The sequence below is a fragment of the Canis lupus genome, chromosome 16, assembly GCF_048164855.1.
Source record: "Canis lupus baileyi chromosome 16, mCanLup2.hap1, whole genome shotgun sequence".
Taxonomy (NCBI): domain Eukaryota; kingdom Metazoa; phylum Chordata; class Mammalia; order Carnivora; family Canidae; genus Canis; species Canis lupus.
Genome location: NC_132853.1, coordinates 2,887,644 through 2,915,121, shown reverse-complemented (window position 1 = coordinate 2,915,121; position 27,478 = coordinate 2,887,644). Strand labels below are relative to the sequence as shown.

The following is a 27,478-nucleotide window of genomic DNA, read 5'->3' as shown; positions in this document are numbered from 1 at the left end:
GCCAGCCTGGAACCCAGGGCAGCCCAGCTCACCAGGAGGCCAGATGCTGAGTAGCACAGGCAGCTGATGTTGCCACTGTGGCCTTCCAGCTCTTGGTGGAAGATCACTGGTGTCACCATCCGCAGGTCCCAGATGCTGATAGTGGAGTCCCAGGAGCCAGTGGCCTGTAGACATCTGCCATGAGCAGGAAGCAACCTGTCTGTGCCCATCTTTGTGGTTCCTAGGCTGTCCAGACAGAAAGCAGGCATTCTGAACCCTGCTGAATTCCCCATCTTACAGATGAGGGGACAGGCTCAGAATAACAGTCACCCATTCAAGGTCTGGAATTCCAACCATGGCTCAGCCCCAAGTGGGAAAATGGATGTGGGCTCCAGGTTCCTTGAGGTAGGGCTGAACAGAGGCGGTGTGGCTCACCAGAGAGTCTAAGCTGGGTGCAAAGTCACTGCTCTGGACTGAGTCTCGGTGCCCTCCTAAGTGGTGCAGCATCTGGCCGGACTGCAGGAGAGAGCCCTGAGCTTTGGAGGGGCCAGAGGTCTTGTAGTGCCAGGTTCTAGGCCCAGAAGGGTCAGCTCAAGCCCTCCTTGTGGGCTGCCTGGGTAATACGACAACCCTGGGTCTGGGGAGACTACCTGGACCTTGAGAGGAGGACAGTACTAGTTGTGTGAACCTCACGGGCAGATGGATTGCCAGATGTGGGCATGGGCAGTGGGAAAGATGAACCGACCTTTCTGAGGCCACTGTTGGGGGTGGAGGGTGTCCCCTTCCGACCCCAGGTTCCGCTCTGGCCGCCCTTCCACGAACCTGCACCTCCCAGAGCATCACCGCTTGTCCCAGCCACCTGATGCCAGCTGCGTTGAGTCAGGGCTGAAGCTGACCGTCCCCACACTCCGCTGGTGACTTGCAGATACCGGGTCGGAGAGGGGGCAAGGTGGAACAGGACACAGCAAGGTCTAGAAGGGAACCCGAGCCTGGCTGCTTGGCTCCAGTCCCATCCAGGTTACCCTTTAAGACATGCAGACACTTAGCTTCTGCTGTATCCCACAGGCGGATGGTATAATCACAGGAGGTGGTGGCAAAAAGGCGGCCATCGGGGGAGAAGCGACAGACTTTTACAGGACCTGGGTAAGCAGCTGTGGTCACGGAAGAGGGTGCTGCCCTCCCCTTCCAGCCCTTGCTGGCGGACCCCTGCTAATTTCTCCAGCCTTACCACCTGCCTCTCCACCTCACTCCTTTATAACCCTCTCACCCTTCAGCCACCTGGCAAGCTGAGCTTCCGTGGTTCAACCCTAATTTGCCCATTTGTAGAATCAACACCGAAAGCGAATGCAGGCGCATCCCAGAAACTTGAAGCCCATCCTGGGTTCATTGCCTCCTTTGAGCCTCCCCAGCCCTACACTTCCCGTATTAATAGCATTAGTCAATCTGCCTTGCAATTACCAGATTTTTTTCTTGTCTCATGATATAATTATAGTATACTGAGCCCCTTACTGGGTGCTAGGCACTTTGCTTGCATGATCTTGTCCCACAGGGTAGCAACTATCCCTATTCTAAAGAGAAGGAAATAGAGGCTCAGACAGGTAACATGACTTCCGATAACAGAAAAGTGGTTAAACAGGGATGCCTCGGTAGCTCAGTGGTTGAGCCTGTGCCTTCCGCTCAGGGCGTGATCCCGGGGCCAGGGATAAGTCCCACCTCAGGCTCCCCAGAGGGAGCCTGCTTCTCTCTCTGCCTATGTCTCTGCCTCTCTCTCTCTGTGTCTTTTATGAATAAAGAGAGAAAATCTTAAAAAAAAAAAAAAAAGTGGTTAAGCATAGACGAACCTTAAGGACATTATGCCAAGTGAAATAGGTCACAAAAAGCACAAAAAGGAATACTGTATGATTCCACTTACACAAGGTACTTACAGTAAATTCATTGATATAAAAAATTGTGGTTGCCAGGGGACAGAAGGAAAAGGTGTCTAATGGGTATAGAGTTTCCATTTTGCAAGATGAAGAGTTCAGAGACTAGTTGCATAATGAACATACTTTACTGAACTGTGTACATTTAAAAATGGTTAAGACGGTAAATATGTGTATTTTTTTAAAGATTTACTTATTTATTCATTCAGAGAGAGTGAGAGAGAGGCAGAGGGAGAAGCAGGCTCCATGCAGGAAGCCCGATGTGGGACTTGATCCTGGGTCTCCAGGATCACAACCCGGGCTGCAGGTGCCACTAAACCGCTGTGCCACTGGGGCTGACCAAATACGTGTATTTTTAAACAATTTTTAAAACAGTAGTAGGATTGGGGCACCTTGCTGGCTCAATCAGTAGAGCATGTGACTCTGGATCTCAGGGTCATGAGTTTGAGCCCCATGTTGGGTGTAGAGATTCCTTTAAAAAATGAAAAAATAGGGGATCCCTGGGTGGTTCAGTGGTTTAGTGCCTGCCTTCAGCCCAGGGCATGATCCTGGGACCCCGGAATCAAGTCCTGCATCGGGCTCCCTGCATGGAACTGGCTTCTCCCTCTGCCTGTCTCTGCCTCTCTCTCTGTGTCTCTCATGAATGAATGAATAAAATCTTTTTAAAAATAAAAAAAATAAAAACCAGTAGGATCTGAGTCTGTCTGAGTCAAAGGCCCCAGGAACCAGGTCCTGTGTCTTTGCCCTCCTGCTCAGCCCTGGCCAGGCTGTCTCGCTCAAATGCCCAGCTCAGATGTCAGAGGTCACCGTGATAGGCTCTGCAGAGTGCCAGATAGAACCATGGGCCTCTGCCTGCACGTCCAGCCCAAGGAACCCCACCTGTGTGGCCACTTAGCCTCCACAGCAGCCCCGCTCCGGGTCTCCCAGCCATACCACCGCCATCTTCAGAGGCCGTGAGCAGCCTCTGGCCACCTGGAGAGAAGGCAGAGGCCTTGACCTGGAAGGGGAGCACAAAAGTAGTTCCATCCTGGGGCCGGAGACGCTTGTGTGCTCATCTCTGCCCCGACTGTAGGACCAGCCCTAAACACTGCCCTGGGAAGCTGGGTTGGAGCTTGAACTTTCAGGCCTCACCATAAAACCAGAGCCCAGAATGAAGGAACCACGGTTACAGTCAGAGGCAGGAACTTGGAGCCCTCTGGAATCCTGTAGAACCTGAGCCCGAGGGTCAGAACCGTCGCTGAAGGTGGGGGCTGGAGCCTTCTCTAGAAACAGAGCCTGGCACCCCAGAGCCAAGAGACCACTCTAGAGCTGGAACCCAGAACTAGCAGTTCAAGATCTACTCTCAGCCCCGAGTTCACTCCAAAGCCAAGGTCACACGAACACTGGGGTCAGCGGGAGCTTGAGCCCTGCCTTAGACGCCGTGGCCTGTCCTGGGGGCGCCCGAGACACTAGGCAGAGTCCGGAATCACGCTGGTCCCAAAGCCGGGAGCCTGGCGTCGGCAGAGCCCGACGGGGCCTCCCTCCCCGCGGTGCCCGCCGGCGGCTTTCGCTCCCCCGGGCCCCGGCAGCGTCCCCGGAGCCCCGGGCAGGCACACGCGGGGGAGGAGGTGGCGCGCAAGCGGTCTCCACGGCCATCGGGGATCTCTGGGAAGGGGATCTCCCGCGAGGGGAGGCAGGTTGGGAGAGACGGTTCTCCGGGGCCGGGCCGGGCGGCAGGACCCGCGACGTGCAGGAGAAGGGGCTTCCCGCGGGGCTGCTGCGACCCGGCCTCGGGCGGTTCCCACCGCGCGGCCCGACGACGACGCTCGCGGCGGCCACTAGGGGGCAGGGCAGCCCCACCGCGCCTGCCGGGCCCTGCGCGAGGGGCGCGCGGCTCCCGGGGCTCCCGGGGCTCCCCGCCCCTTCGCGAGGAGTCGGTTTGCCTCTGCGCCCGCTCGGTGGGGCGGGTCAGCCCTGCTCCCCGGGACTCCGGGCTTGAGCCAGGAGCAAGGCCGTGAGAGCGCTGCGACGGACCCCCCGGCTGCGTCCCCCGGGATGTAGGGGAGCCAGAGCTGGTGCGTGTAAGGCGCAGGGCATGAGGCGCTGGGGTCACTACTGGCAACACCCTGGCCGGGCAAAGGAGGCGTCGAGAATGTGGACCTGGTGGGTGGTGGGAGGGGGCCCAGGCACTGCCAAGTTCCTTGTTGGATAATTGAAACTGAAACCAAACAAGGACAGGACTTGGTTTCTTTCTTTCTTTCTTTCTTTTTTAAGAATTTTATTTATTTATTCATGAAGACAGAGAGAGAGAGGCAGAGACACAGGCAGAGGGAGAAGCAGGCTCCGTGCAGGGAGCCCAACGTGGGACTCGATCCCAGGACTCCAGGATCAGGCCCTGGGCTGCAGGCGGCGCTAAACCACTGTGCCACCCGGGCTGCCCCAGGACTTGGTTTCAATGTTTATTTTATAGAGCAGGAAACAGAAGCCCCACAAGATAGGGGGACTTGCCCAAGGTCACTCAGGCAATAGGAAAGGAACTGGGACTTAGCTAAAAGGCCTCAAGCAGATGCTAAGGTCCCTAACTCCTGATACATCTGGGAAACTGAGGCCCTGTGGGGGCAGATTTGGCCCAGTCATCCAGCACCTCTATGGCAGAGCTAGACCTGAGACCCAGTCCCCTCCCAACAACGAGACAGAGATGGAACAGAGACACCCTCCCTGCCACTGTCCAGCAAATTCCAGGCTCCCTGGGGACAGGAGGGGGGCAGCTAGGCTTTGGAACCTTCAGACCTAAGGGTTCCCAGCTGGTACTCATTACCCCTCCCCCCAGACCTCTTTGCCAGACTCTTCTCAGGAGATCCACTGTACTCTTGCTCTATTTTAGGCCCTAGACAGTCAGGGGGAGAGGGGGTGACAATGGTGGCTTTGAGGCAGCCCCACCCCCATCCTAACTCCAAAAGGGCCCAAGTCACAGAGTTGGCTCCTCCAGGACCCGTCTGAGTTGGGTCTATAAGGCTACTGCCTCATCCCCGGACATGAGTGCACACAGCCCCCCATAGCTATCTGGCTTCCCAGTCACAGGCAACCACCAGCCCATGCCCTACCTGGCATTTCCCCAGCCAACTGGATGCTCCTGCTCTACCTGGAGGGCCCAGAAGCACCTAACGTGGCCCAGCCCATCACTCCCAGAGCCCTTCGAATAGACCTTGCCCACCAGGCCCAGGGACTACTCAGCTGGTAGAGGTGGAGCTGGGGTCAAAATCTTTTTTGGAGGGGCACCTGGGTGGCTCAGTCATTAAGCATCTGCCTAATGACTTCGGCTCAGGTCATGATCTCAGGGTCATGAGATAGAGCCCCATGTCTGGCTCCACACTGGCCAGGGAGCCTGTTTAAGATTCTCTCTTCCGGGGTACCTGGGTGGCTCAGTCATTAAGCATCTGGCTTCAGCTCAGGTCATAATCCCAGGGTCCTGGGATTGAGCCCCTCATTGAGCTCCGCATCAGGTTCCCTGCTCAGGGGGGAGCCTGCTTTTCTCTCTCCTTATACCCCTCCTCCCCACTTGTGCTCTCTCCTGCTATCTCTGTCTCTCAAATAAATAAAATCTTAAAAAAGGAAAATAAGCTTCTCTCTCTCCCTCTCCCTCTGCCTGCCTCTCCCCCTGCTTGTGCTCTCTCTTTAAAAAAATTTTTTTAAATTGTATTTATGTATTTTTTTAAAGGTTTTATTTATTTACTCATGAGAGACACAGAGAGAGGCAGAGACACAGGCAGAGGGAGAAGCAGGCTCCATGCAGGGAGCCCGACGTGGGACCCGATCCCAGGACTCCAGGATCATGCCCTGGGCCGAAGGCAGGTGCGAAACTGCTGAGCCACCCAGGGATCCCATGTATTTATGTATTTGATAGAGAGCAAGAGAGCACTAGAGCACAAGCAGGGAGGAGGGGCAGACGGAGAGGAAGAAGCTCCTGGTGCAGTGAGTGTTGATTCCAGGACCCTGGGATCATGATCTGAGCCAAAGGCTGACACTTAACCAAGTGAGCCACCCTGGCGCCCCTGCCCCCTTTTTAAAAGTAAGCTCTATGCCCAACATGGGGCATGAACTATGCACAACCCCAAGATCAAGAGTCACATGCTCTACTGACTGAGCCAGCCAGACAACCCCAGGGTTAAAACCTTTTTTGCCTGACACTGGAGTCTGTGTTTGGAACTACCCCACCATGAATTCCAGGGGCCTCAGGAGCCAAAGCTTGTCTACCTCTGCTGTCACATCCTATCCCTGTTGCCTGCTTTCCCATCCTCACCTTGCTCCCTGCAGTCAGCTACAAGGACCCTAACCATCTATCTCTCCATCTTCACTCCCAACTTCACTCCCACTGTGCACACAGGGTTCCCCATGCTCTTGGCCTGATGCTTACCCTGGCATTAGCTCAAATATTACTTCCCCAGGGTGCCTTCCCTTGCCCACCCCCAGACTAAGTTAGCTCCTGCCCCAGAGATGAGGCATTAGAGCCACTGGTCTGGGTTAAACTCGAGTTCTGCCAACTACCAGTTCTGCGATCTTGGGGAAGTCACCTGATCACTCAGTGCCTTGTTTCCTCATCTGGAAAATGAGCATGCTCCCAGTTTGTCCTGTAAGGAATCAGTGAGGCGGGGTGCCAGCTGCCCTCAGGGCCTCCTGCTGTGCAGTAAGCACTCAAAGAAGTGGAGGAGGCTATGACATCACACCCTCAAATCCAGACACAAAGCTCTGAATGCCCTTTGCCAGGCTCACCCAAGTGACCCGCAGCCCGGGGGATATATCATGATGTCAAGAGAATGTGAGGGGTTGGCAGTCCGGCTCCATGACTGCAGGGGCTGAGGGTGTGGGCAGAGGCTGCTCCTGCAGCAGGATGTGGCCTGTGGGGGGGTCTGGGTGGGGGAAGGGAGGGCCTGAATGGTGGATCACAGTCACCAAGGCAGTAGAAGTATTTCAGTGGCCCAGATTCTGCGCATGGGATTGGGGGACCCAGATTCTAGAGTTTCCAAAAGGGTCCTCAGAGGGTGTTGTCCACCACTTGGCTGTCTTCCTTCTCGGGGAGGCTGCCACATTCTCTCCTCCCCAGCCCAGATTGGCTGGCCTTTCCTACTCTCACTTCAACTCTGTGAAGCTGAGCCTTGCCTCTCTCCTTTTTCTCAAAATACCTGCCTTCCCAGGCCCCTTGGTCCCCTCTGAAACTGCCACAAGCACATACCCCCTTTAAAGAGGAAACGGGGGCGCCTGGGTGGCTCAGTGGTTGAGCTTCTGCCTTCGGCTCAGGTCGTGATCCTGGGGTCCTGGGATCGAGTCCCACATCGGGCTCCCTGCATGGAGCCTGCTTCTCCCTCTGCCTGTGTCTCTGCCTCTCTCTGTGTGTCTTTCATGAGTAAATAAATAAATTAAAAAAAAATAAAGAGGAAACGGGAAATTCAGAGGGTAATTATTTGCTCAAGGTCACATAGCTAGAAAGTAGTAAAGCTGAGATTCAAACCAATGTCCAAAAACCCCCAAGGCCTCAGCTCATTCCTTGCAATCAGACACTCAGTACAGCTTGGGGAAGTTGGGGTATGAGCCTCTGTCTGACCCCTCAACACACACCCCTCACCCCTGTGAATGGGACCTCACTACCCCTCAGGACAGCCTATCCCATCATAGGAAATTCCTACTATTGGAAAGTTCTGGGTAAGTCAGAATCTGCCTTGTACCATCTATCAAAGTGGGAGGTAGGCCCAGGCTGCATCCCTGCAGTTCCACTCCGGGAGAACAGCCAGCTAGCTCCGAAAGGCTGCAAACAACCCAGATAGTCAAAAACTGTAGAAATAAATGATTGTGTAGTCAAGCAATGACAGCTACCCCAGCCAGGGAAATGAACAGAATATAGCTCCGCGTATCAACATGCAAACGTCTCACAAACATACTCAGCAAAAAGCAATGTGGCAACGTGACAGAAGAAAACGCTCTAGACAAGATCCCATCACATAAAAATCAAGACATGTCAAAGGCAACCGTCCATTACTCAGGCATACATCTATGTACTGAAACGTTAAGAAAAGCACCAAATCACCAGAGTGGTTAACTATGAGGAGAAGAAGGGAGGGGCGCAGGGGCCCCGGAACGGTACTCGTTCCTGGTGATATTCTGGCTCAAAGCTGGGCCCTGGGCATCCAGATGTTTGTTGGATTATTCCTTAATGCCCAGCCCTGCCTATGTGGCCCCTGCCCACCCCTCCTGCCTGCCTCTGGTTTCCTCAACCCCTCCTCTGTCCCTTGTCCCCACCACCCCCAGTCCAGAGCAGTTTAGTACATCATACGATGCCAGGGTGGGCATGTGCTTTTTGACAGTGCCCCAGGAAACAGAGGAGACTGTTTTGTACTAAGCAAGTAAGGAAAGGTGGAAAGTCGGGATCCCTGGGTGGCGCAGCGGTTTGGCGCCTGCCTTTGGCCCAGGGCGTGATCCTGGAGACCCCGGATCGAATCCCACGTCGGGCTCTCGGTGCATGGATCCTGCTTCTCCCTCTGCCTGTGTCTCTGCCTCTCTCTCTCTCTCCCTCTGTTACTATCATAAATAAATAAAAATTAAAAAAAAAAAGAAAGGTGGAAAGTCAACTCTTCGTAATCTTCGTCTGAAATGAAAACAGAAAGCACAAGTAAAAAAAAAAAAAATTAAAAAAAAAAAAAGAAAGCACAAGTATGCAAAGCTTCTTTCAGGTCTACAAAAACAGTGACAAATAAATGCCTCATAAATGATAGTACAATTTAACTGTCAAAGTTTTATAATTCATTATGAGTGGTTAAGTTGTTTTAATGTTTTCAATTAAAACTCAAGGCGAAAAAAAAAAAGAAAGAAAAAAATAGTCAGACTGCCCTGGTTCCTCCAGCCCCCGAGGCTGCCATCCTAAATAGAACCTATGTCCTTAAGGTCCTATTTTTACCGAATCAGCTCCAGTATGTTTTTGTTTTGTTTTGTATTTTGTTTACAAAATACAAAGGGCTTTTACTAAAACATCTCTGTGATTTTCACAGCTGATCCCCTACATTGTGTCTTTAGGGCTTCTTTGGACTTCCCCTGCAGTTATTGGCACACAGGGATCCTAGCTTCTCAGGTGTGATCCACACCCACGCCACCTTTACTGGAATGCACTGTAGTTGTCATTGTCCCTCCTAAAGTGCAGAGACCAGAACTGGAAACATGCTTTCTGTGCAGATGGGCAAGTGCCAAGTTGCGAGGTACTCTAATTTTTTTTTAAAGATTTTATTTATTTATTCATGAGAGACACAGAGAGAGAGAGAAAGAGAGACACAGGCAGAGACACAGAGGGAGAAGCAGGCTCCATGCAGGGAGCCCGACGTGGGACTCAATCCTGGGTCTCTAGGATCACGCCCTGGGCTGAAGGCGGCGCTAAACCACTGAGCCACCCGGGCTGCCCTCTTATTTCCAGTTTTCTAGACACTCCCTCAGTGTCTAGCAATACAGTCTGCATTACCAGAGGCATCTTTGTCTTTTCAACAGCTACATTATTTTGGTGACTCAATGGATTTGCAGCGAGAGCTTTTTTTCCACAAACTACTGTCCAACCAACTCTCCTCCCCCTATATGGTTCCTGCACAATGAATTCATCAAAAACACTTAAAATGTTACATTACCCTGGTTAAATGTCATCCTCTTGGATCTAATCTTGAAAGCATCATAGGTCGGGCTTCTATTGCACAAAACATTGATTCTGCCACTGTGGCAGCTGCGAATTTGATAAGCAGGTCTTCGTGTTCTAAATTCAAATTGTGAAAATGATGATCAATGGGAAAGGATATAGACAGAGCCCGGTGGCCTTCCACTAGAGACCTCCACTGATTCTCAGGTTTTTTGCACCCATCCGTACCCATCCTTGCCCATGAATCAGGAACTAACTGTGGGGCGAAGGGTCCACTGCCTTAGGAGTAGATGTGGGTAGGGAAGAGAACAGTCTGAGCTCCTACCTCAAGCACAGCTATCTGGTTGGAAACAACAGAAACCATCTAGGGCCAAAAGAGACCATATGGGAAGAAGCTGGGGGAGATCATAATGGGAAAGACAGCACTGCTGCCGTCCAGGGAAGGACAGGAAGCAGGGCAGATAAGCCAGTGGGCCCAGACACAGCGGGATCCTTGGAGAGCATATGATTGGTCCAGCATGGGTCACCTGCATGCTGGAGGCGGGGCACCTTCACTGGCCCTCCTGGTTATGATCCAGGCTTTTACCTCCACCTCCACATTCCTCTGCCAATCAATCTGGGATCTCCAGGCTTTGTTTTGTTTTTAAGATTTTATTTATTTATTCATGAGAGACACAGATAGGCAGAGACATAGGAAAAGGGAGAAGCAGGGTCCCTGCCAGGAGCCTGATGCAGGACTTGATCCAGGATCCCAGGATCATGACCTGAGCCGAGGGCAGATGCTCAACCACTGAGCCACCCAGGCATCCTGATCTCCAGACTTAATACAGGAGCCAGACAGGTGTGTTCATATCTGGCTCCACCACCCATCCACTGTGACCTCAGGAAGTTACCTAATTGTTCTGTGTTTCCTTTTCCTCGTGTCTACAATTAGGATAATAATTAATACCTACCTCTTACACTTGTTTTTGTTTTTTAAGATTTTATTTATTTATTCATGAGAGACAGAGAGAGAGAGAGAGAGAGGCAGAGACACAGGCAGAGGGAGAAGCAGGCTCCATGCAGGGAGCTGGATGTGGGACTCGATCCCAGGAATCCGGGATCAGGCTCTGAGCCAAAGGCAGACACTCAACTGCTTAGCCACCCAGGCATCCCTTACACTTGTTTTGAGGATTGAGTTCTAATACATGCAAAGTGCTTGTAACAGCACCTGGCGCATAGTAAGTGCTCTGTGTTGATCACCTGTGTTATTAAAGTATTGCACTGTGAATCCACGGTTTTCTAGTGTAGCCCAAAAGATATGAAGATAAACTCCCAGGTCTTACAGAAACTCAGGAAGGCGCATCTGGATGGGGTGCCATTGCCCCATTGGTAAAGGAGAAAGGCAAGTAGTGGTTTCGTTCCCAGTGACCTTCCTCGGCATTTCTAGTCACCAGGTCCTTTTTTGAGTGCTCTCAGATCACTGCTGGATAATCTGTCCAGAAGTGCTTGGCAATCAGTGTTGTGCTAACTAGTCTGTGATGGCTGGACTCACCTTTCCTGGAAAAGTGGGCCTGCAGTAGTTTTCTTTTCTCCTGGCTCCTGGCCTCTGGCAGTTCCTTGTACTGTCAGAGTTACATCTTCCGTTCTGGCTCTCTTGGCATACAATTTGCTAGACCTAGAAACTTGATTGTATTTATTTATCTTATTATATTTTTAGCATGTTTTTTTCCTAAGACCATTTTTTCTGTTTGGGTAGCAGAGTGACCCGGATGCCAGAGGGAACATGAGAAGCTCAGGGGGCTTGACCACCACCCACTCTCTGCAGCGTGGGCTGTGGCCCTGTGCCTATGTTCTGAATTCTCAGGTTCACGGACAGTTATCCACAGGCCTCTTGGGCCAATCCCATGTTCTAGAGAAGGAGAAATCTCTGAGGTCCTGAGACAAGCACCACGAAGGTCATGAACAAACTCTTCATGCCAGAGCCAAATTAGGATAGCGTGAGGGGGGTTTCTGAGCAGGGCTTCTGTGGCAGGCTTATCCACCTTGTGGTGACAGGGCCACAGCCTGGCCAGAGAGGACTTTTATGGTATTCCATTTATTTAATTTTTTTATTTTTAATTTTATTTTTTTAAAGACTTTATTTATTTATCATGAGAGAGAGAGAGAGAGAGGCAGAGACACAGGCAGAGGGAGAAGCAGGCTCCATGGAGCCCGACGTGGGACCCAATCCCGGGACTCCAGGATCACGCCCTGGACTGAAGGCGGTGCTAAACCACTCGGGCTGCCCTGTTTAATTTTTTAAATTCTTTTTTTTTAAAAAAGATTTTATTTATTTACGAGAGAGAGAGAGAGAGAGAGAGAGAGAGAATGAGCAGTGGGGAAGGGGCGGAGGGAGAGGGAGAAGCAGACTCTCTTACTGAGCAGGGAACCTGATGCAGGGCTCAACCCCAGAGCCCGGGGATCATGACCTGAGCCAAAGGCAAATGCTTAACTGACAGCCTCTCAGGGCCCCTGATGTTTTAAATTCTTAAAACATCATGGACAGAGCAAGGTTAAAGGGCAGTCTGAGGACAGAGAGACAGTCACCCATTTTCCCAAGCTCCCAGCGTTGTGGCTGTTTTTATTCTTCAGGTCAGGGCTATGCCTGTGTCTCTGATGATTTTGGATAGCACTTGCGCCCCACCACCACCCTGGGGTTGTTGTGGTGATGGGAGGGGTGTGTCTAGGCCTCAGGGATGGAAACTGGGCCTGTCCGGCTTCTCTGGGCCTTTTCTGGGCACTGTCACATTTCTACCCAGCTTTACTCTTAGCACACAAACTGATGTTTTGTTTTTTTTTTCTTTCTTTTTTTTTTTTTAAGATTTTATTTATTTATTCATGGAGACACAGAGAGATAGAGAGGCAGAGCACAAGCAGAGGGAGAAGCCAACTCCCTGCTGAGCAGGGAGCCTGATGTGGACTCGATCCTAGGACCCTGAGATCCTGACCTGAGCCGAAGGCACTTTACCAACTGAGCCACCCAGACACCCCAGAATCTTGGAATTCTTGATAGGGTAAATAAAAGGTTGAGAAGAGGAGACCCAGGTGTGGAATTCTGGGACCCTGCCTCTATTTCAGCCAGAATGACTCTAATTTCACAATATTTATGGGTTGTGCTGCCATAAGTAGTAGGTGAGCAATGGAGAATGCAGAATGGTATTCAGCAAGGACAAGGGGATGGCTCAAACTGAGCTTTGGGAAGCTAGGCCGGCTGCCCAAGAGGAAGAACTGAACTCCAGGAGTCAAGGAACCCACTAGGCCTTTGTGCAGAGGTTCACTGGCCTCCTGACTTTTTCTTCTCAGGCCACCAGGAGGCGATAATACTCGTAACAACCCAGCTATGGGTGCCAGCAGGCGCCATCTATGCCCACATTACGTTTTCACACCAGGCAAATACATTTGCAGATGAGGCTGTTGAGGGCCTAGCAGAGGAAGAACTCAAAACCAGGGCCACCAATCAGCTTCAGTGGCAGAGTCAGGATGCAGACCCAGGGGCTAGCTGCCACGGAATGCAGGCCCCACCCCACCCCCGGGGGTAGCCCAGAGCAGGTGCCGGGCAGCTGTTGTGGTGTCCAATCCTGGCTGGAGCCTCTTGCAGCTACAGCCCCCTCTGCCCACCTGCCCTCCCAGCTGTCTCAGCCACACCTGGCACCCATGTGCCCTGTGACAATCTACCCAGCCTTGTGCTGCCCTCCAAGGAGACAGCTGTTAGATGGGGGTTGGGAGAATGGGGTAGGGTGGGAAGCAGAGCTCCTGCCAGAAAGCAGCAGCCAGCAGGGCAAGGAGAGACCTCCACTTGCTGTGGGGACTGAAGCTCCTTGGGCTACCTGGAGCTGGGGCTCAAGGATTAACTAGAGGTAACTCGTTGCTTCCTGGGCTGGTCTCTTCATGCCTGGTGCAGCTCACTGGCCGCCACAGGGCAGCACCCAGCCCTCCACCCCACTCCAGAGTACTGGGAACTGAACAGACCAGCTGTGTGATTCCCAGGCCAGCGTCTTCACTTTCTCATCCACAAATTGAGAGTTTGTGGCTGGGATGCCCTGCAGGCAGCCCCTCCCTCCTCCACTTAGGGACTAGTCACAGCAGCCCCACCCCTCCCCCAGGCCCTGATCTTCCTTCAATGGCCATTTTGTGTTGTTGCCAGGGGACTGCTGTTTGCTCAGCTGCCCCAACCCTGAGACCTCAGGATAATGGGCGCCTGTCAGCCTTGGGGCCCCTGTGTCTAGGGTCTGGGGGGTGAGAAACCCTCTCCTCCAGCCTGGGGTATTGTCCTTCCCTTCCTGTCTGGGTGGGGGCAGGAGGCATCTGTGGTCATTTCCTCTCAGACTTGTTTCCCTTTCTAGAAGCTCAGGCCTGAACCTCAGCCTCCTGCCACCCCCAACTATGCGATCTCATGCAGGTCCCAGCAGCCCTCAGCCTCAGTTTCTCACCCTGTAAACACTGAATACCTATCTCTAGACCTGGGTTCAGATCCCCAGTTCAAATCTACAACCTATTGGCTGCGTGCCATAGCCTCTGTTTCCTCATCTGAAAAATGAGGCTACCAGTCGTACCAGCCTCACAGCTCATGAAAATCATGGAATCTTACAGCCCTGGGCTGCTTTATACTGGTTTTGAGCAAGTCACTTGAACTCTCCCATCCTCAACTTTGATCCTGTATGGAGTGGGGATGATCATGGGACCTGCCACATTCTGGTGGGAAGTCACTAGAGAGAGGGCAGACATGGCACGCAGGAGATGCTTGATCAATGTTGGCTTTGAAAGACAACTCAGGAACAATGGAGCAAGACAGTCACACATCCCGTTGTTCCCTCCACCAAGACCGATGGGGTGCCTAGGCATCTGCCCTTACCCCAGGCCCCCAGTGGGTCTCTTCATTTCTAGATTGAATGCATGTGGTCACACTATGCTCAGAATGATTTCAATCCCTTGCTTCATGGCTCAGTGTGCGGTCACTTTTTACAAGTGTTGCATTGTCCTTATGAGGGTTGTGCCTTCTGCTGGTGTGGGGTGCAGGCTCCTAGATGTGTGTTATGCAGCAGATCCCTTATCTGACATTTTGCTTTCCAGGGTTTCAGTTACCACAGTCAGCTGCAGCCTGGAAGCAGATGATCCTCCTTCTGACCTATAGTCAGGAGATCAGTAGTAGCCTAACGCTTTGTCACAGTACCTACGTCATTCGCCTCACTTCGTGTCATCATGTAGGCATCTTATCACCTCACATCAGGGTTGCTGCACTGGAGGTCACAGTCCAGTGCTAGGAGAGGAGTGAGACTGAACTCCCAGCCCTGCAGACTGGGAGTCTGGAGCCTGAGGAGGAATGTGTGATGATCCTGATGCTGGCTGGATGGAGGAAGGGCCCATAGTGAGTCTCAGGAAGAAGTGGTTTGCAGAGCATGGGGGTGGGGGTACAGAAAGTCCCTGGGAGGGCAGCCTCACCCACAGGGTCCCTCTCTAGTGCCCACTGGCATCAGCAGGCACACCTGAGGCTAGGAAATCTGCTTCCCCATTTAGGATGCCAGGGAGACTGCCCAGGTCTGCTCAGGCTGCCCAAGTAGCTGAGGGAAGCCTGAGATGCTGTAAGGCCAGGCTCAGCTGTCCTGCACCCTCTGCCTGTGCTCTGTCCCACATACAGCCAGGAAGCTCTGTTGCCAGTTTGTCCCCCAAACTGGTCTAAGCCTCCAGGTGGTTTCAACAGCCCTGTTATTGAGCACCTACCATGCACTTGGCATGGAGCACACATGTTCTTTGAGTCATCGAATGCATCACTGGTCCCACTTAAGAGATGAGCAAAGTGCCGCTCACAGGGGCAGGAACTCGCCTAAGCTCCCAGCCAGATTGGAATTGTGCCCCTCGTTCCACCCATAGGCTGAGATTCCAGGCTGCCACTCCCCACCCCACCCTTGGCCTTGGCATTCTGCCCTCCCCAGCCCAGTCCCCCAGCCCCACAGCTAACATCCTCCCAGCTGCTTCCGTTCCCAGAATCCCCTGCTGTCAGCTGCAGCCTCTGCATCAGGACGTGCTGCATTCCAGCCCCTTCACCCCACCCCTTCATCCCTTTGGCCAACATGTGCCACCTACAAAGGGGTCTACAGTGCCTTGAGGCTGCCAGCAGCCTTACTCTAGAGATTGTTCAATGCATGCCTGTGCCTCTCTTCTAATTTAATCCTTAACCTCTTGGGCCATTTTTCCAGAGAGTGAGCTTCTCAGAAGGGCTTTGGGATAATAAAAATAATTGCTAGTAATTTGTTGAACATTCACTAGTTGCCAGGTACTGTGCTAAATGTTTTCCTTGCATCATCTCGTGTAATCAGTTTATCAGTGCTCTGAGGTAGGGTCCAATATCACTCTCATTTTACCTGGGGAAACTGAGGCTCAGGGAGCTGAAGGGACACTGCTCACAGGTACAGTAACAGTAGCTTCCCACATTTACTTAGCCTTTAGTCTGTGTCAAATACTGTTCCAAGCACTTTTTACCTATTGGGTCATTTAATGCTCTCCAAAAGCCTGTGAGATCAGTACTATTCTACTTCCCTATGTGAGAGGAGGAAACAATGAGTTGCCCAAGACCACATAGTTAGGACGTGGGTTTTTTTTAATTAATTTTTTATTTTTTAATATTTTATTTATTTATTCATAAGAGACACAGAGAGAGAGGCAGAGACATAGGCAGAGGGAGAAGCAGACTCCCTGCAGGAAGCCTGATGCAGCACTTGATCCCAGGACCCCAGGATCATGACCCAAGCCGAAGAGAGATGCTCAACCACTGAGCCACCCAGGTGTCCCAAATCTGGGTTCTCTCTCTCTCTCTCTCTCTCTCTTTTTTAAGATTTTATTTATTTATTCATGAGAGACACACACAGAGAGGCAGAGACACAGGCAGAGAGAGAAACCGGCTCCCTGCAGGGAGCCCAATGTGGGACTTGATCCTGGGACTCCAGGATTACGTGTCCTGAGCCCAAGGCAGGTGCTCAACCACTGAGCCACCCAGGAATCTCAAATCTGGGTTCTTTTTTTTTAATATTTATTTATTATTTACGATAGACATAGAGAGAGAGAGAGAGAGGCAGAGACACAGGAGGACGGAGAAGCAGGCTCCATGCCAGGAGCCCGACTCGGAACTCGATCCCGGGACTCCAGGATCACGCCCTGGGCCAAAGGCAGGCGCTAAACCACTGAGCCACCCAGGGATCCCCTCAAATCTGGGTTCTAATCCAGAGTCTGCCTCTATAGTCCACACTCAGGTCTTGTGGACCTCTAGGGGTTAGAGTTGGGATTTGAACCCGGGACCCACTGCATGCAAGCCCCAGTTCCCTCCTAGCCCTCCCCTGGGAGGTAAGGAGTTAGCCAAAGCCAGGCCTCAGACTGTGGGACAGCTCCCAGCACATCACGGTAAAAACCACAGCTGGGAAGCAGGCCAGCTTCTAGCAGGCTGAGCTCGGACCTAGTCCATGGGAAGTGGCTTTGGCCAGGACCCCTGAAGGGGTGGGGAGATCCCCAAGGGCCATGCTGGGGCAGGGCCTGGGCTCCCCACATGGCCCAGGAATTGGCAGACATTTGTGCCACCCCAGCACTTTGCAGTAATTAACTATTTCCGGCCCCCCAAAGGCTTCCAAGTTCTTACATTAAATATTTTTAGCAGATGAGCCTTGAAACCTCCTTCAAAACAAAACAAAACAAAACAAATTTCTGAACCATAAAATCTAGAAATACATGTTCAGAGATGACCATTCTACATCACCATGCTCTCCAGAAGTTACTGCTGAAGTCTGGTGAGGATGGGCTAAGTCCAATTTTCGGGAAACCTGGAACCAAGCCCGCTGCTGGAGCTCTGAAGAGCGTGCACTCCGGTGTGAGATAGCCCCATGCAACCAGCTGGACAAGGCACCTCACGTCTCTGAGCCTGGGAGACTCGTAACAGCTGGGTAGTAGGCTCTTAGCATGGGTAGAAGTGAAAACCCAATCTGCCCAAGCAAATTGTGCCTTGGGCCGGGCCAGCTACAAGGTGACATATCCAAGGTGACATAAGACATTCGAGCTGTATCCTGGTGACCAGACTGTTTTTCTGGAAGGATGGGCGCCCTTGGCCCTATCTCTGTGGTCTGTGCCTTAGCGTTGGCCTACCCTTCCTTCCACTTCTGCATGCTGAGGCAAGGCCCAGCTGGCAGCACCCCACCCAGGCTGCAGGAGGGCTGGGGGTGACAGCATCTGTCACCACCGTGTAGATTTGGTAAACCCAAAGCAGCTGGTAGAGCCATTGCGGGCCCAGGGCCAGGATACTATGAGCCCAAGATGCAGAGATGGGAGGGGATGGAGGCCAGGGCTGGGGCCTATATTTCCTCCACCGACATATTTCATTTCGTAGGCGTCTCCCATCAGCATGAAACAGAATTCAGCCTCTTTGCCCTCACCCCTGTCCCATCTCATCCTCCTTCCACTTCTTGTGTCAGCTGGAATCCATCGGTTGTCCTCTCCGTCCCTTGGCTCCCACATGGAGTCAACCCCAAGTCCCTCCACTGTTGGACTCTGTATTAGTCTGGTGGGGCAGTCATGACAAAGTAGCACAGACTGAGCAGCTCGAACGACAGAGGCCTATTCTCTCACAGTTCTGGAAGTTCTGGGTGGAAATCAGAGATGAAGGTGTCCTAGGGTTGATTCCTTCCGAGGCCTCTCTCCTCTGCCTTCTCCCTATGCCCTCATGTGGTCCTCCCCGTGTGCAATCTAGTCCGCATCTCTTCCTATGAGGACACCAGTCAAACTGGATTAGGGTCCATTCTCATGACTTCATTCTACCTTAGTTGCCTCTTTTAAAGTTTCTGTCTAGGGCAGCCCGGGTGGCCTAGCGGTTTAGTGCTGCCTTCAGCCCAGGGTGTGATCCTGGAGACCCGGGATCGAGTCCTGTATCGGGTTCCCTGCAGGGAGCCTGCTTCTCCCTCTGCCTGTGTCTCTGCCTCTCTCAGTGTCTCTCATGAATGAATAAATAAAATCTTTAAAAAAATAAATAAAGGCTCTTTCTCAGGGACGCCTGGGTGACACAGTCGGTTAAGCGTCTGCCTTCAGCTCAGGTCCTGGTCTCAGGGTTCTGGGATCAGCCCTGCGTCAGGCTCCCTGCTCAGTGGGGAGTCTGCTTCTCTCTCTTCCTCTGCCCCTCCTTGTGCCCACATGCATGGGCATGCTCTCTCCCTCTCTCTCAAGAAAATAAATAAAAAATCATTTAAAACACAAAAAGGAGTAAGCTCTTTGGTGATATCGGAGTTAGTCCTCATGAACCCTGTGGGGTAGGTGCTGTCATTAGCTTTATTTAATAGATGAAGAAACTGTGGCACAGAGAGAGTGAAAAGATTGCTCAAGATGGTACAGCTAAGAGATGGGTAGGGCAGGACTCAAACCCAGGCATTCTGGCTATGCATCCGTGCCCTTGACCACTGCACTCCGTGTGCTATGCTGTCTTAGCCTCTGGCTCAGCTGTTCTCTCTGCCTGAAATGCCTTTCCACTCCTCTGCCTGGCAAACTTCTATGTATTTTTCAAAACCCATTTCAAATGCCCCATCCCTTGGATGACAGCCTCTGCTATATGCCATGCCCACTCAGCAATCATGAGTGCACCAATCATAGTTTGAAGTGGTTGTTATGACTGTTGTCTGTCTCCCTGGGGACAGGCACCAGATCTGATCAATCTCGATGTTCCCCCACACTTAAGATGGGTCAGGTACGGAGGCAGACCCCAGCGAATGAATGAGTGAATGAATAAATGGACCAATAAACACTCTATCAAAAAATAAATAAATAAACACTATCACATACAAATTATTAACATGGGAGTATTTTTAAAAGATTTTATTTATTTATTTATTTATTCATGAGAGAGAGAGAGAGAGAGAGAGAGAGGCAGAGACACAGGCAGAGGGAGAAGCAAGCTCCATGCAGGGAGCCCGACGTGGGACTTGATCCTGGGTCTCCAGGATCACACCCTGGGCTGAAGGAGGCACTAAACCGCTGAGCCACCAGGGCTGCCCTACATGGGAGTATCTTTAAGAGGAAATTCCAGTTCTTTATTAAAAGAGCCAAATGTTTCAAATCCCTCAAATTCCTGCTTTTGGAGAAAGAGAAAAGCAAAACACAAATACATATCATTTTTCTAATGAAAATTTACCTTTTTGCCTCATTTTAATCTTGAGCCCAGCAGAGAGACTTTTGGACCTTTGTAACACACTCCTACCTATCCCCTGGAGGATGGAGGAGGTTATCTAAAACTCCAGGAGGGTGCTCCTGCTGGGGGATTGGGGAGGACAGGAAAATAAAACAAAGAAAAGAAGAAATTCTTAGCACCCCATGGGCTCCTTCCACATCCTCAATAGTTGAAAATGACATTTTTTTGTTTAAAATAATAATAATAATAATAAAGGCTTTGTTTTTTTATAAATGACTCAGCCCCTTGTAAAATTGAAAAAGATTTAAACCTCCCATGAAAGGACAGAGAGGAAAATAAAATTACTCTATGTCACCATCACCTCCAACTGCTTACACATTTATATAGTCATTTAGCTACGCCTAAGATGTGAGCACTCTGCTGTGTGTTATATTTTAATAAAAAATCTCACCACCCAGAGAAAGCTCTTGATATCATCTTCCAGATCTCACATCTGCCTCTTGTAACATACTAATGCATTTGTCTAGGGGACAGATTTTCATCAAAGAATGACATATGTGATTATTTAGTTGCAACTGTGGCCAGAGCTGTGAAAAAAGTGCTGGTTCTTTGACCTACCTAGTCAGTGAAGACAGGGAGGGCTTCCTGGAGGAGGTGACAGGTTGATTTGAATATAGACATGTTAACCTGGAGAGATCCGGAAAGAACATGTCAGGTAGAGGGCAGGCCTCTGGAGGAGGAATTCCAATGTAGCCACCATGGCTGATGGCCAGTTCCCCTTCTTCCATCACTGTAGAAACCAGATTTTGTTCTGGTGTCTACCTCTCCAGCCATTAACTTACTACTTTACTCAGGTAAATCCTGATGCATTTAAGTGGATCACAATGATCTTCATTCCTTTGCCAGTGGTTGAGGGCAAGGGAGGGCACATGGTCCAGTTCTGACTCTGGGGAGGGGGAAAATAATCTGCAGGAGGATTTCTGGGAAGGACCAGCTAAACTCCTTTCTGCCTCTGGACACCCTGGTGAGGATGTGATACTTGGAACTGCTGCAGCCATCTTGCATCCCTGAGGATGAGACCATCTGGCAGTGGACGAGCCAAAGAAAGCAAGAATCTGGGTCTTCAGTGATGTTCTCTAGCCTTTGGATAAACAATTCTGTACTGCCCTACCCAGGACTTCTTGCTATGCAAGGAAAACAAGGCCCCTTGTTTGTTTACATGATTTTGAGTTGGGTTTTGGGGAAGTTGGTCTATTTGGAGGTGGGGGCTGAAGAGTTTTTCCTGCAGTAATTGCATATTGTTTTTACCTGGATTGTGAGAGTGAGAGCTGATGAAGATTATGACCATCATCCTCCAAAACTGTCCTTTGGTTCTACTAAAGCCCATCAAAGAAGATAACCTCTAATCCAAGAGGCTTTTGAGGCTTGAACGTAGAGAGCAATGGGAGAGTGCCAGAGGTGTGTGCATGGAAGCCCTGTGAAGCCCTGGCTGTGCCCATGTTGTCTAGGTACTCTTTGATATTAAACAAAAAAATTTTTAAAGATTTTATTTAGGGATGCCTGGGTATCTTAGTGGTTGAACGTTTGCCTTCGGCTCAGGGTGTGGTCCCGGAGGTCCAGGATCGAGTCCTACATTGGGCTCCCCGCGAGAAGCCTGCTTCTCTCTCTACATATGTCTCCGCCTCTCTCTCTGTGACTACCATTCAGTGAATTTTAGTATAGTCACAAGATTGTTTAACCATCATCACTATTTTATTCCAGAACATTTTCATCACCCCATAAAAAATCCATATATGCACTGGTAGTCACTCCCCAGTTCCCACTCCCCCAGCCCCTGGCAATTGCTAATCTTTCTGCCTCTATAGATCTGCCCATCCCAACATTTTACATAAATGGGATCACATAATATGTAGCCTTTTGTGACTGGCCCTCCTCTCACACCAGGCATGCCATCAGGTAATATTCTCAACAAATGCAAGAGCTACTGAAATTACCTCCAGTTACGAATAGTACTTTTCTCCCTTGCTATGTATACATAACATTTTTCTAGAAATAAAACCATACTCTACGTGGAGTTTTCTATTCTTTTCTTAAATTATTATTCAGTAAAATATTGAGGAATTTTTCTATGTCAGTAGTGTATAATCCCTTTTAATGTCTATAGAATAATTTGTGAGGTTAAAAAATGATTTTGGGGTGCCTGGATGGCTCAATTGGTTAAGTGTCTGACCTTTGGCTTCGGCTCAGGTCATGATCTCAGAGTCTTGAGATCAAGTCCCACGTAGGGCTCTGCACTCAGCAGGGAATGTGCCTCTCTCTCTCTCTCTCTCTTTGCCCCTCTCCCTGTTCTCTCACTCTAAAATAAAATACATAAATAAAATCTTTAAAAAATAATAATAATATTGGTTTGAGCTCAGTGCTTAAGCACTCAGGCCCACAAGGAAGGCAAAGGTTGACCCCCCTCCCCATGGGTCTTTAATGCCCTTCCAGCTTTTTGTGACTGTAAATAATGAGATGAGCATCTTGTATGTACATTTCCTTAAAGTTCTAGATATAGACTATGGGCCAAATAGCATGCATTTTTATTTCTTTTTATATTTTCCCAAATTGTTCTAGGGAAAGGTCAGATCAGAAAGGCTGTACATTACACTGAAGCAATGTAGCTTCTGGACTCTAACTGCCTGAGTTTTTTTTTTTTTAAGATTTTATTTATTTATTCATGAGAGACACAGAGAGAGAGAGAGGCACAGACACAGGCAGAGGGAGAAGCAGGCTCCATGCAGGGAGCCCGACGTGGGACTTGATCCAGGGTCTCCAGGATCACACCCTGGGCTGCAGGCGGCGCTAAACCACTGCACCACCGGGGCTGCCCTAACTGCCTGAGTTTTAATCCATTTTCTACTGCTCTTTAAAGGTAGGACCTGAACCTACCTATGCCTCAGCTTCCTTATCTATAGAATGGGGATGATGAAAGTGCCAATTTCATACGACTGTTATGAGCATTGCATTAGTGTGACACATGTAAGCAGTGGTTCTCGACTGGGGGTGACATTACCCCTCAGCAGACATTTGGCAAAAATGTCCAGAGACATTTTTAGTTGTCACAGCTGGGATGTGATAGCACTGACATCTGATAAGGAGAGGCCAGAGAGGCTGCTAAACATCCTACAATGCACAGGACAGCCCCCCTCCACCAACACAGAATGATCCAGTCCCAAATGTCAATAGTGCTGAGATTGAGAAACCCTGGTGTAAAGGCCTAGAATAAGCTCTCATCGATGTTGCCTGCCATTATTTACACTGCCACTAGCAGAACACAAGAATGTGCATTTCCACATGTTTTGGCCAAACCTTGCAAATCCAAGTTAATTTTGATGAGGAGGACACTGTATGGTGGTACATTTCGAAGCCATCAAAGGAGCATTTCCTTATCCCTTCACAGGCCTGACTACATGGGATTGGCCTCCATTCTGTCCATGGGTTTCCAGGGTCCAGGGCTGGCAGTTGGGTCCAGCTAAGGAAACTTTGGCCTTGTGAGCAACAGCTTCAGAATTCCTGGGATTACCTTTGTATGTGTTTGTCTCTGAATATGTAGATACAGGGACATGTGGTGGGTAAAGGGTAGATTCTGAAGTCAGATCTGAATTCTTCCTAGTTGTAAAGACAAATTACTTCTCTAAACCCTTTTTTTTCATCTGTAAAACAGGATTATTGTAAGGATCAAATAAGATAATATAGCTCCATGCCCAGTTCTTATTTGTGTTCAAAAATAACAGGTATAGTTTATTCAGTGACTACAACATTCAGGCCCTCTGCTAAGACTTTCCACATTATTATTCACCTTCATGGCAACTGCTGTGATAGTCATCGCTACCATCTCAATAAGGTCAAGATTGCATGTCTGTCTATCCAGGTACAAGGGAAAGCTACTTGTTGAGCTTTCAGTCAACATTCCACAAACATTTGCTGAGTGTTAGTTACTATGTTCCAGACCAGATGCTGGGCACTGGCGGATCAAAGGGGCTGCCATTTCTCTCCCAGTTGTATTAAAGAGGTGGGGAGGCCTGGCTGGTTCAGTTGGTAGAGCTTCTGACTCTTGATCTCAGGGTCATGAGTTTGTGCCCCACGTTGGATGTGGAGCCTACTTAAAAAAAAAAAAAAAAGACATATGAAGAGGTAAACAAATAAAAACTACAAATAAAACATCAGGAAAAAGACCAGACATAGTAGCTTTCACTATACATGTAAATGGGTTAATTTCCTTTATAAAAACAAAAACAGGAAGAAGACAAGTGAAAAAGCAGAAAAATAAAGTTTAGTTATGTGTTATTGATGAGGGAACTCAAAACAAGCCTTGAAAGAAAAAAACTCTAATGAAATAGCCTGTACTGATAAGTTACAGAATTATATTTCAGATAAATAACAAACCATGCAGAAGGAGGTGGATAGAACCAACCTAGGTAACTTTTGAATACAGAACTTTGATATATACTCTCAGTCTGAAGACAAAAAGAATTGTGTCCTCGCTTTGACAGCACATATACTAAAATTGGAACAATGCAGAGAAGATTAGCATGGCCTCTGAGCAAGGATAACATGCAAATTCGTTTAAATTAAAGGGGTACCTGGCTGGCTCAGTCGGTAGAGCATGAGACTTTTGATCTTGGGTCATGAGTTAAAGCCCCACTTTGGGTATAGAGCTTACTTTAAAAAAAGATTTAAAAATTGCAAACAAATATTATTATTATTATTATTATTATTATTATTATTAAAGATTTAATTTACTTATTCATGAGAGACACAGAGAGAGGCAGAGGTGTAGGCAGAGGGAGAACCAGGCTCCACACAGGGAGCCCTATGTGGGACTCAATCCCAGGACCCCGGGATCACGCCCTGGGCCGAAGGGAGGGACTCAACCACTGAGCCACCGAGGCTTCCTGCAAACAAATGTTAAAAACTCTACCTAACAGGCTTGTTTTTCATACTGGCATAGATCAGCAATTCTAAAACTATTCTCTGGGTACTGGAGGATTGAGTAAAAGATGAAATACATTGAGGATATTGAGAGCCAGGTTTCTCACTGATATAGAAGGGACACACAAATATGCCATGGGGAAGGCCAGGAAGAATGTTGTGATATTGGCCTGGAATAGGAGGTAACAGGATGAACTCCTGGATTTATATTTAGGTATGCATGTATTTCCTAGTTCTGTTCACTGAGAGGATCTAGAAACAATGAGCCCATCTATTGGCTAGCTCCTTGCTTCTAAATACCATCTTCTTCCAAAGGAACCAGAGCTCTGTAGAGAAATGGCTGATTTCTGCACTAGGCCAGAGAGAGTGCAAGATGAGCCCGGGTCATTTTTTTGCACTTGAAAGTAAGCAAGCACTCAGCAAATAAGACAGACACAGCAAAAGGCCATAGAAGTCTAGCCTGAATTAGCTCTCATTCCAGACATATCTGCAACAGTTTGGTTATCAAGTAAATAATCAGAGTAATGAATTATCACCTATGGAATAAGATAAGAATTCATGGCCCATCATCCATACAAGCATATATGTACATCTACTGTAAGCTCTTCTTTACAGTAGAATGCTAATAACAATAGAAATCTTAAGTCACAATTTTGTAATCATCAGGGTAATAATTACTATAGATAAGGATCATTAAGATATAAACATAAAGGGTGAAAGTTTGATGAGGAATAAAATGTCTGTATAGTCTCAAAGTACTCCCCTAGAATTTGTGAGTTATAAGGAGAAATTAGTAATTGTATAGTAGATAAAACTGGTAGCACATGCCTTAACTAAGTGACCAAAATAACCATCACCTATAATGGGACAACTTGACATCAAGTGCTTCACTCCCCTGCCCCCTTTTTAAAAGATTTTATATTTTTGAGTAATCTCTATATCCAACAAACCCACAACCCTGAGATCAAGAGTTGCATGCTCTACTGACTGAGCCAGCCAGGCTCCCCCAACCAGGGCTTCTCAATAGGATGCACTAAGAAAGACAATAATTATTTCTGCCCCGCCTGAAACATCCCTACCTAAAATGTGTAGCCTGATTTAATCATGAAGAAATATCTGACAATTGCATGGAGCCTGTTTCTCCCTCTGCCTGTGTCTCTGCCTCTCTCTCTGTGTGTCTGTCATGAATAAGTAAATAAAATATTTTTTAAAAGACCTGTAGGGATCCCTGGGTGGCACAGCGGTTTGGCGCCTGCCTTTGGCCCAAGGTGCTGCGATCCTGGAGACCCAGGATCGAATCCCACGTCGGGCTCCCGGTGCATGGAGCCTGCTTCTCCCTCTGCATATGTCTCTGCCTCTCTCTCTCTCTCTCTGTGTGTGTGTGTGTGTGACTATCATAAATAAATAAAAATTAAAAAAAACCTGTAGATTAGATAGAATGTTATGTCAATGCTGAATGTCCTGATTTTGCTAATTGTCCTGTGGTTTTATGTGTGTCTATGTTCTCAGGAAATAAACACTGAAGTATTTAGGGTGAAAGGAGCATCAAATCTGGAACTTACCTTCAAATGGTTCAGAAAAAAGGATATACCTAGAAAGAGAATAATAAAGCAATGTCAAAAATGTGAATAATTGGGATCCCTGGGTGGCTCAGGGGTTTAGCGCCTGCCTTTGGCCCCGGGTGTGATCCTGGAGTCCCAGGATCAAGTCCCACTTTGGACTCCCGGCATGGAGCCTGCTTGTGTCTCTGCCTCTCTCTCTCTCTCTCTCTCTCTCTCTCTCTATGTCTATCATGAATAAATAAATAAAATCTTTTTAAAAAATGTGAATAATCAGCGGACATGGGGGAAAGGTATATGGGAATCCTCTGTCCTGCTCTTGTAACTTAGAACCTTGACTTATTTCAAAGTAACAAGTTAAATAGAAAAAAAGAAAGAAGCCTGTTTGGATTCTTTTCTTTCCTTATTTTTTATTATTATTATTTTTTTGGATTCTTTTCTTTAAAGAAGGTATTTTCCCTCAAGACACTCTTTCATAAAAAAAAAAAAAAAAAAAGACACTGATTCATGTGGTTGCCTCTTCAGCAAGCCTAAACTCTTGCTTAATGATTTCAGTAAACATCCCAATCTCAGAAGCACACTGAGATTTGTTTATATGGTCCTCATTCCTCAGCCATGCAGTGCTTCTGGAGCATCAAGCCTTCCAGCCAGCTTAATTGACAATATCCACTGAAGGATGGTGCATTCTCCGTATCCCCAGTGCTTATCCCCGAGCCTGGCCAGAGCAGGAGCTCAGGGTAAAGTTTGTGAAACTGAAAGATTGAATTATCTGATTGCCTTCAGGGGAATAGCAAGAGTTAGGACTGAGGCGGAGGAGATGGAGAGGAACCCCACTGGCCTATGATGGGGCAGGAATCCTTATGCAATGTCTGGATCCTGGATAAGAAAGCTTTGGACACAGCAGTGCCTGAAAGCCTCCATCCTGGGTCTTGCTGATGAGAGAGTTGTGTGGGAATGGGCAATCAGGAGAGAGAGCAGGGTGCATTCCCCTCTGCAGGGGCAACTCAGGACTAATCCCATCAGTGCAGTTAGGGGGTGAGCAGGATGACAGCCTTGGTAAACTGCACCGCAGGAGCCATTGGAAGTTTACCAGCCCCTTCTGGTTTGTTAAATTCACTGGTGGCAAATGCTGAGAGGTCTCTGGCTGCCCCTCTGATCTTGATTTGATCTTGTGAGTCTGGGTATAGGGTTTTCGGTCTGACTTTCCAAGCTGCCTTGAATCCTCACATTC

At 49.1% G+C, this 27,478-nt stretch overlaps 1 protein-coding gene and 1 non-coding gene across 2 annotated transcripts in view; one reads left to right on the top strand and one right to left on the bottom strand.

Moving 5' to 3' along the window:
- Positions 1 to 27,478, bottom strand: part of WDR38 (WD repeat domain 38) — a 29,619-nt gene that overhangs the window by 1,688 nt on the left and 453 nt on the right. Inside the window, 8 exon segments of the mRNA XM_072777724.1 lie at positions 33 to 164; positions 415 to 495; positions 802 to 821; positions 824 to 898; positions 1,002 to 1,118; positions 2,781 to 2,951; positions 3,435 to 4,080; positions 26,251 to 26,279. Coding sequence (XP_072633825.1) covers positions 33 to 164; positions 415 to 495; positions 802 to 821; positions 824 to 898; positions 1,002 to 1,118; positions 2,781 to 2,951; positions 3,435 to 4,080; positions 26,251 to 26,279 — 1,271 coding nt within the window.
- On the top strand, positions 24,234 to 24,341 carry LOC140607613 (U6 spliceosomal RNA). The gene has a single exon (XR_012009578.1). It is a non-coding gene; the product is annotated as a U6 spliceosomal RNA (small nuclear RNA).